The sequence below is a fragment of the Triplophysa dalaica genome, chromosome 23 (assembly GCF_015846415.1).
Source record: "Triplophysa dalaica isolate WHDGS20190420 chromosome 23, ASM1584641v1, whole genome shotgun sequence".
In the NCBI taxonomy this organism is placed as follows: Eukaryota; Metazoa; Chordata; class Actinopteri; order Cypriniformes; family Nemacheilidae; genus Triplophysa; species Triplophysa dalaica.
This window is the reverse complement of record NC_079564.1, coordinates 12,679,901-12,691,923: the sequence shown is the minus strand read 5'-3', so window position 1 is coordinate 12,691,923 and position 12,023 is coordinate 12,679,901. Positions and strand designations below refer to the sequence as shown.

Sequence of the window (12,023 nt, the reverse complement as noted above, 5' to 3'; positions counted from 1 at the left end):
GGCGGAGCTTCTGTCTGTCTGAGATGAGCTGTAGGGTGGGCTGTTAGCGTGTAGTGTTTCACATTAAACCAACACGCTAAATAAGACGGGTTCTATACAACCGACTTATTTACACCTGCAATGCCTAATGCACAGATCTCCTTTACTGACATCATGTACTGGATGTTTACATTGATCGACTGTGTTTACAATACTGTAACATCTCACCTCACAGTGCTGTGCGCTCTGCAAATCGATCTGAGCTGTGAAATCTTTGGATCAAACAAAGAATGAATTTGTTTACTGTTGTCTTGTGGGTTTAAACTGATGTGCGTTGAGTTAAATACGTTTGTTTGTCACTTGCAGCGTTTGAGTTCCCATAAAGCTCATAACTAAGTGAAACACGACTTAGATTTTTTAAAATGGGTCATTTGACACACAGCTGCAAGACACATTTATAAACTAAACAACAAATTGTCTGAATGTGAATTGTTGTGTCTTCCTTAGTGATAACTTGATTGACATGTACTGTAGAAATTATCGTGCACTGTTAGGCCCACTTCACATTGCGTCTTTTCCGCGTACATATTCGTTATTTTAAATGTAGACGCGCGGCAGCCGCGCAGAAATAGGAGGTGACGAGGTCCTGACGTGCTCTTTTTTTCAGGAGTGTCAGCGCCGCATCGAGATGAAAACATCTCAACTTTTCAGAAAGGCGCAAGCATGACCGCATGTCATGTGACAAGAACCAACCAGCCAATATAGACAAGCTCAATGAAAATGGAGACACAGATGATCACAGCATAACTAAATCTAGTAGCGAATTATTGCAAGGTATTTTAAGTGCATAAAATGCATATACCATTGTATATACCTTATCATCTCAACGGCTGTCGTGGACCATGGTTGCTTAGCGACGACAAACGGCATGTCCAGGCGCTTTGAAAAAAGGAGAAAGCAGTGCAGCTCGCGTTTTCCGCGCCGCAATAGATGCGAAATGTGAATCGGGCCTTACACAACTAATAGATAAAAAACTACATTTACAAATTAAAGGAGCAACGTGGAGATTTTAGCAGCGTCTAGTGGAGAGGTTGCGAATTGCAACCAACGGCTCACTCCACACCTCCCCCTCCCTTTCGCACTACTGACAAAAGATATACTGATAAACACAAGCAATTGTATTTCTGTCAATAGACGCTCCAAAAAATGACACACTGGACCTTTAAGATGAGGAATGCGGACACAAATATGAGATGTCAAATCACCAGATACCAGATAAGTATTGGAAGAAACTGATATCATCCAAGTTTCAATATATTTGATACGTGCAAAATAAAAAAAGCCAACAGGAAAAGATCTTATTTTTGTCACACACTGAGAGAACTACTGGCCAAAATGGTCCTCTAACCTCCTTCATGTGAATAACACTAAACTGCAAAACTATTGTGAGTCAAGCCTTTCTTCTGAATAAGGCACACAAATTCATCTTCATATATACTGTATCCACACTGTAAGATGCACATCAACCTTGTAATGGTATTTTATATCATTCTACATTGATTTAATCCATATCATGCAACATATAAAAACGGTATTTTGTTAATGCCAAATCAGCTCTGTCAATGCGGCTTTTGTTATTACTTTTTTGATGTGTTTAAAGAAATAGCGATTTCTATACAGTTATTTCAACACTGAAATCAGTTGTTAAACAAAACAAAACAATAATGGAACAATTCAATGGAAGTCTGTGGCTTTTTACAAACCGAGGGACAAATCAAAATGATGTTGTGTGGTAACTGAAAGCATAACTTAAATTTAACCTGCGACATTCCGTTAATGCTTTAAATGGGGCTATTACAAAGACATCTTCCTTTAATGGCTACATTACATTGCAGTTCAAGCCCAAGAACATTAATCACCATTGATTTTACACCCCTACAGTAAAAAAGTGCATTAAAACTGCAGTCAATGAAAACTTACCGGGAAGTACAGAAGCAGGGCTCCGAACAAGATGGCCTCCAGCAGGATGAGTCCTGACGCTCTGATACTCTTAAACACACCAAAACAACATCGCATCAGAAAATCCACTTTATTTACTGTTAAACGATCCAATTAAGAAAACTTCATGACATAGCTTTTTGGTTGGATGAATATACAGTTGAAAGAAAAAGTATGTGAACCCTTTGGGCTTACTTGGATTTCTTCATAAATTGGTCATAAAATGTGTTCTGATCTTCATCTAAGTCACAACAATAGAGAAACACAGTCTGCTTAAACTAATACCGCACAAACATTATATGTTTTCATGTTTTTATTGAACACAACATGTAAACATTCATAGTGCAGGGTGGAAAAAGTATGTGAACCTTTGGGTTTAATAACTGGTTGACCGTCCTTTGGCAGCAATAACCTCAACCAAACGTTTCCTATAGTTGCAGATCAGACCTGCACAACGGTCAGGAGATATTTTGGACCATTCCTCTTTACAAAAGTGTTTCAGTTCAGCAATATTCTTGGGATGTCTGGTGTGAATCGCTCTCTTGAGGTCATGCCACAGCATCTCAATCGGGTTGAGGTCAGGACTCTGACTGGGCCACTCCAGAAGGCGTATTTTCTTCTGTTGAAGCCATTCTGTTGTTGATTTACTTCTATGCTTTGGGTCGTTGTCCTGTTGCAACAGTGCTGAACTTTCTCCATTTGTAGACAATCTGTCTTACCGTGGACACATGGACATCAAGGCTTTTAGATATACTTTTGTAGCCCTTTCCAGCTTTATGTAAGTCAACAATTCTTGATCGTAGGTCTTCTGAGAGCTCTTTTGTGCGAGGCATGGTTCACATCAGACAATGCTTCTTCAGAACAGCAAACTCAAAACTGGTGTGTGTTTTTTATTGGACAGGCCAGCTTTAATCAACACATACAATCTCATCACATTGATTGGACCCCAGGTTGGCTGACTCCTGGCTCCAATTAGCTCTTGGAGAAGTCATTAGCCTAGGGTTTCACATACTTTTTCCACCCTGCACTATGAATGTTTACATGTTGTGTTCAATAAAAACATGAAAACGTATAATGTTTGTGCGGTATTAGTTTAAGCAGACTGTGTTTCTCTATTGTTGTGACTTAGATGAAGATCAGAACACATTTTATGACCCATTTATGAAGAAATCCAAGTAAGCCCAAAGGGTTCACATACTTTTTCTTTCAACTGTATAGAGAGAGTAAAAGTTGTGTTTGCTCCGGCCAGCATCCTTAAAGGCATAGTTGACCCAAAAATAATAATTCTGTCACCATCTACTCACCCTCAAGTTGTTTTGAATCTGTATGAATTACTTTGTTCTGCTGAACACAAAGGAAGATATTTGGAAGAATGTTAGTTCTTTTCAATTCTGGGACATCGCTTGACAAAAACAAATCACGGTAGTCAAAACTCCTCCAGAACGGTTTCCTATATTTTTCAAAATATCTTTGGCATAGATTTTTTCTCTATGTTGGTAGTCAATTTTGCCCCAGAACTGAAACTGACTAACATTCTTCCAAATATCTTCCGTTGTTCTGAAAAGACATTTATACAGGTTTGGAACAACTTGAGGGTCAATGGTGACCGAATTAAAATTTTCGGGTGAACTATCATTGCATTTCCCTCTATCTTTCTCTCTCACTACTGCGGCGCAAGTTTTTCAGCTGGCCTCTTCGAACAAGTCTCGTTCAAAATAGAGAAAACGAGAATCCCATAAAAACGCAACAGGTGAGCTGTCAACTGCTTTGTGGAATCAAACGGGCTATAGAAAGTGCTTGACAGCGCGAGCTGAAACAAGAACATTTCTAATCTTAACTCTGTCGCTTTCATTTAGACTTCTCCAGAATGTATGGATCACTTTCAGACAGTGGCCAGACCAAGCGTGCATCCAGAGTAAATTAAAATGCTGGCGCTATCAAAACTGAGTGCCCTACATATCGACAACCTAAACTGAGCCTCGCTGCGGGGATTAATGAACCTTCCTCTCGCTCCCTGCAAATCCGGTCTGCTATAACTCACGCTACAGGCGCGGGTGTCTTCACGTCCAGACCGTGGCATGTGCAGGCATTTCTGAAATGCTCACATCAGCGCTGTGTGTATGTGTGTGGCTGAAATGTAGCTGTTCTTATAATCCGTTCTCTATTCCACTTCAGATTGAGAAAAGCCCCTTTAATGAATCCAATTAACAGAGACACAATTCAATGTTCAGTTCAGGTGTGCAAAGTGCTACAGGTTGAATCAGCTTTATTATATCATGACTTGCTATTAAAAACAACCAAAAAATCACTACAACACCCCTCATTCTAATTTATCTGGAGATATATTGTCACACAAAGAAGGTCAAAGGTAGACACAAAGTACAAATGATAATGTAACTCGGCATGGAATGCCCCAGTCTCAATGTGAACAGGATGTGCGGTATGGAAACATTTGCCGTCTTAATGAGTTTTCCTTCCGGCAGAGCATGCTCACCTTGCTCCTGCGGAAATGGTAAAGGAGCACCATACTGATGAAGTCCACCAGCATGCAAAGTCCCTGGAAGGAGAGAATCGCCATTCGCAGGACGCCGTCTCCCTGTGCCACGCAAGGCGTGTCGTCCTTACAGAAAGCACAGCCCTCTTGGCAGGGCAGACACAGACTGGAACCTTCTGGAAGATCCCTGTGATGTGGCAACCCCGCCATACCCTTCCCACTTGATTTTCCTATGATAAAAAATATTTGAATTCTTTTTTTAATAAACACATTTATTAATCATTTGTAAATAATTAATTAAAAAATGATTTTAAATAATTGAACAACTTTGGGTTTGAGCTTTTGGTTTTGCTGTCCCTGACTTCTATGGTGACAATCTGACATGTTTAACATTCTTGTTTATTATTTTCTAGCATACATTACGCATACAATCCAACGCTATTTCCTTTAGTTCAGACTTCCTCTCTTCTTTAAGCCTGTGGCATACTTCTTTTATTTTACATGTGCACAAGCCTACGAACATACAGCCTTGCAAAGTATACTGCTTTTGACTCATACAAAGCCTCCAATGTATGAGAAGGCTGTGATTTAAGTCATCAAGAGGCTGCAACGTCTTTCATTGATGGGGTGGTTATCCTCCCGTGTCAATTTTACCGAATAAAAAGTCACTAAAACATTGTGAACTGTGTTGCTTTGAAGCTTTTTAATTTTTTCCCCTGTGTTTACCTCTATAGGGTGTGGTTAGCATGTTAACTTAAATAAAAAGGATTTGCAAATCATGAAATGCATTGTTTAACAGTAATACATTTTTAAAAGGAACTCGTTTTTATTTGTTTGTTCTTTATTCCTTTAGTTTTCTCTTTTTGAGAAGATCTTCAAAGTGTTCAACTCCACGTCAGTGACCCTTAAATTGAAACAGCCATTAACATAGTTTTATAAGATTTATCTATGCCTCAATTCAGTTGTAGTTGGAATGGACTAAATAACAAATATTTTTTTTAAGATAAAAATTATATAGGCTAAAAATGTTTTCATTCCATTAATTTTCAATGATGTCCGTCATTGCCCAACACATACAGATTACCTGTCCTATATTTGGTTCGTTGGGTGGTGGTCACCCTATTTGGGAACCACATACTGTGAGAGCTGGAGTTGAAAAACAGAGTAGAAAACGGAGAGACAAACCACTATATTTGATAAATATTACGAGTTATCATTCATAAAAGTATTGTTTTTATCATCTCTGTCCCCACCACTTTTCAAAACAGTTATGTGACTGTTGATGACAGTTAACAATCACATTGTCGTAGGCAGTTTGGGACCTAGCATACGGTTACATCCAAATACCCCCACTTGTGGTCTTGGCCACTTGAGTGCACAAGAGCGCGTTCGCTTGACAGGAAGTAAGACTGTAAGTATGCCAATGTCTTAAAAATGCCAAAGTGCAGTGCCATTAACACACACTAAACCCACACTTTCTAAGTGTATCATGCACTACGATCTGGAAATATCATGAGACTTTTTGCTCAGATCTCGTGAGATGTTGCGGAAAGCTTGGCTAACGCATGTTTTTCTTTTGTTTTTGCTTTTTTGGGTTCAGCTGCTTTGATACATTACAAATAATAATAAAAAATAAATCTGACTCGACTTCACTATATAATTAGATATTACATATAATTTCATTGTAAAAAGTAGTTATGCACATTTAATTGGTGAAAACTCCATAGTTATGTATTTTGTAAAACTGCTTTCTAACACATAATTAAAAAACACCACATTAATTAACGTTGTATGTGTGTACTTGCTAAGGATCGGGTTAGAAATACTATATGCTCACTTGGGATCTTCACACCCACTTGATACGTCATGAAAGTAGTCAAGCGGTCAAGTGCAAAGACCACAAGTTTGAGTATTTGGATGCAGACTATAGCCTAACACTAAACTGTCTCTCCGGGTTTTCCAGCTTGGTTTTACCCCAAGACGCAGAATGAAAGCGCGATTCGCCTGTACTATGCCAAACCCTTTACAGTGCACTTCTTTTTTGAGGATTATCAATTTGAACACACTACTCACACTATTTATACTACAAAATGACGTAGAATAGTGCATAAGTGCGCGATTTGGGACACATCATATGTGTGTTATAGTACTTCTTCTGAATACACATCTAACCCCTCAAAACATGCTATAATAAATCAGATTTCTGCAGCATGCCGCTTCATGATTGCTGTAGATAAGTATGATCCCTCATTTTCTTTATCAACACATAAACACATACTCGCATTTATAAAATTTCAACAGGATTACTTACTTTTGAAGCTATTGACTGCAACTCTGTTTGGATGGTAAAACCCGCTTTTGCAATGACATTTATATTTGTCCAGCACAAATCCATGACCTGGGATGGGCAGACACTATGGAAAACAGAGAAAAGATGGAAATGATAAAACTGGAACTGGGACTGATAAAATAACCATATGAAACAAGAAAATCAAACATTGACAGGCTGTATGTTCTTCCTTTTATTGGTACAGCAAAAAGATATTTTTCACATTGCTAGAGGCAATTTTGAAGATATCTGCTTGAAGTTCATGGCGGCACCCATTAACTTGCATTGCTTTTGTCTCCATACAATGGAAGTGAATCCGACATCGTTTGGTTACCAACATTCTTCAAAGTATATTCTTTTGTGTTATGCAGAAGCTAGAAAGTCATACAGATTTAAAGTCACAAGAGGGTAAATGATGGCAGAAGTTTTTTTTGTTGGTGTGAACTATCCCTTCAACTGTCTACACAAACATTTTATTTTATTTTTGGGCTACACCCGACCGGGTCATGCAAGAACATGTGAAGGTAAAAAACTGGAAACCCACAACAACATGGTGTATCATCATAATACAAAGTTCAGGGAAGATTTTGCTAACACCTGCCAGCTTTTCAGCAACTTTCATTAGATTCAAAATACAAGCAGCTGACAGAAACAGTTCCCTTATATCTCATATTCAAACAAGGCATCGAGGGACAGTTTTGGCACAGATTTCCTTACATGTGCCAAGACGTAATTAATATCAGAATTAAACTCAGACTCATTTGCTGATTTCAAAGAGGAACATGTATGCAGTATCTAGAGGTTATTCTCCACAAAACAATAGGTCAAATACACTGGTGTATTATTATAATCCTCAGTATTTCAGGACTGAGAGTTTTTTTTATTACTGCAGTCCAGGTCTGAAAGGAGAGATGGTGACTGATCCACTTCAGCACGCTCTTAACAAGCTATAGAGGGCCAAAGCCTTCATTTTTGAGCAGAACAGCATTGTCTTTAATGAAGCACTGAACTGTAGGACACTTACACAAATCCATCTTTAAAGAAAAAAGCCTCTATTTCTGTCTCTTATGCTTCTGTGGGATACAGGTCTAAATCCTCAGGAGAACAGCCAGAAAGCGTTACGGGTTTAGAGCTCAAGACAGAGAAGTAAAACTAAATTACTATTTCAACAACTCAAACCATAACGAAACAACTATATCAAGATTCAACTCAATGTTTCATATGATAATTCAATGGTTTTACACACTATTAAAATATTTCACTGCATTATTTCTGTAAGACTTGTTAGTTAAACTAATGAACCAATCACAAGACAATGCTTAAAAAAGTGAATCAATGGTCATTTTTCAATTCCAAGAACGCAAAGAACGAACTTGTGTTCTCATGGAGACCGGTCTTGCGAGGCACCCTCGAAGAACGAACTTGGATGGACGCGCCACAGTGACTTCTGGGACTTAAAGCGGATTCCGTACACGCACAGGGCTTCATTCAACCTTGATATCGAGAACACATCCGGGTACTTTCATGCGTTCTTTGTTGTATTCTTGTGTAATGTTGTGTTATTGTGTAAACTCGGTTACTTGCGTAACCACAGTTCCCTGAGATACAGGAACGTGTACTGAGTAGCAGGACGCTATGGGGAAAACTCCTTTTCTCTGATGACTGAAGCTTTTTCCAATAAAGCAGCGTAGTAGCACGGACCTATGCCGATGGAGCCCGCCAAAGGAGTCTGGGCTTATAGCTATATAAGCAGACACATCACCGCAGTGTCCTCAGGTTATTTCGAATGAAGCAACAACCATGCAGCTTGTAAGCACGGCCAGGAACGCAGTACGAGGTTACATAAGTAACCAAGTACGTTCCCTATCGATACTTCACTCGTACGGCATAGCAGGACACTATGGGAAGCTAAAGAGCTAAGACACCAGGCTAAGTGGTGGCCCAGTCCGGTAATCATCAAAATGACAGTGTGCCTAGTGCTGGCATGGTTGGAGCAACCGCAGGCTGGCAACCTAGTTTAATTCCTTAAGCAGAGAGGGCCCGAGCCTGTAAGGCCGGGACATCCATACTATAGAATCTGATAAATGTGGACTGCTAAGCCCAACAAGGCCGCCACAAAGCCCAACCTTGTCAGCCTCCTTCATCTCCGTGAGCGTCAGCCATAAGTGGTGCTTGAGCACGAGACTGGCCATAGACCTGCCTATTGACTGGGCTGTGGCCTTGGTGGCACATAGAGCGAGATCCGTCACACTCCGCATCTCTTTGTAGGATGCCAGGTCGCCCCCAGACTCATCCGTTCACTGGAGGACTTTAGCCTGGTAGACCTGGAGCACCGCCATGGAGTGAAGCGCTGAATCCGCTTAGCCGGCGGCCGAGGAAGAGCGTCCAGCGAGGGCCGAAGTCATCTTTCACTGCAAAGACGGGTGGCCTACTTTTGCCGTCCATCCAATAGAAGTGGGCGGACATAAGTGTGCGGCTGCAGACTCATCGAGGGATGCTTTTGCTCAAATTCGCTTCCGCCATACTAGATCATATCACTGGCTGAGGCCAAGGGAGGCTGGTAAGGCTGAACCGGCAGGTCATCTCTGCATGCACTTATCCAAGCGTTTAGATCCTCTACCCCGGAGCTTTCGTCTCAAAACTTGTTTCGAGTAAGAAGGCGGGAGGGCATGAGGAGCTGATTTGCTCTCTGAAAATAAAGCAATCCATGAGCGCAGAGAGGAGAGACTCGTGCAGTTTCACTGCGTTATTGGAAAAAGCTTCAGTCATCGGAGTAAAGGAGTTTTACCCATAGCATCCTGCTACGCAGTACGAGTGAGATATCGATAGGGAACCAGACTTTGACGGATATTGAGGACGTGGAGAGAGAACATGAGGACACAACACCGCTGAAGAACGCATAATGAGAATTATCCAACATTATCCAAATTAACATAATAAGAACACAGAAACAGAACAACAAAATTAAAGCAAAACTAGATTTTAAAATAAAAGTCACCCCACAAACACACACAAAAAACATAAAACTAAAGCCAACAAACAACTTAACTGTTACAATTTCTGTGAGTTACAACAAGTTGTGGTTAAATGGAATTTATATATTGTTGTTGGTTTTCTGAAACTTCATTTTCATATTTTGTGATTTGAATTTTTTGTTAATGATCATTATCAGGCGACCTTATGTTTGTCACTTGGTTTTGCAAATATCTAACCAATAAAAAGTATTTAAAAGTGCTTGTAAACTTTGACAACACAGAATGTAATAATTTTTATAATTTAATTACAGTTTATTTTCAATTCCTGAAAAACAGCAAATTTGGTTATATAAAGTTTCAGAAGGATAGCGATTATCTAAAGGTATTAAACAGAAAATATAAGTCAATTAGTAATCAAAATAGAAAATATCAGAGCAAATACTAAAAACCACTAAGTAAAGTATAGTCCTAAACAAGTAAATAAAGTAAAAAAGCACTACAAAATGTGAATATAAAATATGTCTCGAACAAATAGTGGAATTAGGAATAAACACAAATTTTGGGTTGTTTTAAACCCGTTATTGGGTGAAATATTGACCAGTCCAACCTGAAGGATACAAATTAATCTTTGCTGGGTTGATTCAGTCCAAAATGTTTGGTTCTTTTAATCCATGGATTAAATATGGACATGTTCTAGATCTGGTTTTGTCCCAACACTTTAGTTGTTAGAGTGTATACATACATTTTTTATCCACATATATGCATAATTTAAATAATATATTGTTCAGCAAGCGTTTGTTTACATTTTTAAAGAGCATGTATCCCAACACATTTTCATTCTCCGCCTTACAGCTACACTCCAAATATTCATCTGTATCCAAACACCATATGTTTTCTGAGCACCAGCCGCTAAACTTCAATTCCTGCAGGGAAAGCTACAGAAATCGCAGAACTGATAACATCTTCTGGCTGAAATGAGGGTAACAGGCTATGGAGTTCTTTCTGCTCATGCTGTGAAGAAGGGACAGTGTCTTCTGATATAGCACAAGCTGACAGCAGGTATTGAGCAGGTGAGATCTTCAGCCAGGAACACTCTATCCTAATTAAAGCCAGACAGACCCAGATGCAGCGCCAGATCTCAGCCGCTGGGAAGATACACAATGATTTTAGGGGCTCAACACACTGTCAGACGTTTCACTTTTAATCAGAGAGTCACAGAGAGAGAAATAGAGACTGAGGGAAGACAAGACAGCGGGTTTGATTGATTAAGAATAAAAGATGGCAAATAGCATTCCCTGTTGCATTCACAAAATATTAAAGGTCAAAATGTTTAAAGCATCACTTAATAAATGTTTTAAAACTGACATACCAAGAACCATGTGTGAATTCAAACAATACAAAATGCAAACTGATTCTATATATATTCTATACATATTGTGTTTTATACGTAATAAGATGTGTAGCTATAGTTGTTAATTCTCCTGAACATATTAAGTACAATATATTGCCTTTATTGTCACATGGTTCGCCTTGACTCAAATCTAGTAATGTTGTGAACTGGTTGGCATTAAGCCAAGTGCACACTGTATGATTTTCTTAAAGAGTATATAATAGGGATTTTTAAGGTCCTATTTTGGTTTATGGAGTGTCCAACAACAAGTTTATGTACATAGACGGTGTAAAAACACTGTTATTTCGTAATATATCCGTGATTCATCTGTCTAATCCCCTCCTATCCGCTAGTCTAGTCTGATGTGATTGGTCAGATGGTCTAGTCTGCTGTGATTGGTCTACCGCGAATGAGGCTCACGAGCTACAGTGTTTGGGGGAGAAGAGTGAAGTTTTTACGGGAAGTCCTAGCAAAACGTAGGCGGGGACTATATGTAGTGATGTAAATCAGTGGTGATTCGCGAATCAGACTAGGGACGACTCGTTTACGTGATTCAGAGTCGACTCCCTTTTTTTCCAAGCCAATAACTTTGTTATTCATTCACCTTCAGATTTACAACTTGGCAGACTTCTTACTCTCAAACATGGCAACATTACACACTGCATTAAATGTCACTTTCATGATTTCATGATATGTACTCTTTAACGATTATGAGGTAAATTTTGGCAAACCTAAAGAATCTCTCTTGTGGTAAAGCAAAATCTGCACTTATTGTATTCTTACTGTGACATGTCCACCACCTGCCAATGAACTGCCTGTGTGATCAACTATATCCCCAGGCGAAGATCTGGCAGTGTC

At 39.3% G+C, this 12,023-nt stretch overlaps 1 protein-coding gene across 2 annotated transcripts in view; it reads right to left on the bottom strand.

Moving 5' to 3' along the window:
- The window catches only part of gpr158a (G protein-coupled receptor 158a), a 71,089-nt gene that overhangs the window by 34,112 nt on the left and 24,954 nt on the right, over positions 1-12,023 (bottom strand). For both annotated transcript variants that reach the window (XM_056739040.1, XM_056739041.1), the window contains exons 3-5: positions 6,783-6,885; positions 4,472-4,701; positions 1,960-2,028 (exon numbers count right to left, since the gene is read on the bottom strand). In XM_056739040.1, the coding sequence (XP_056595018.1) occupies positions 1,960-2,028; positions 4,472-4,701; positions 6,783-6,885 (402 nt within the window). The remainder of the gene's footprint in view (positions 1-1,959; positions 2,029-4,471; positions 4,702-6,782; positions 6,886-12,023) is intronic.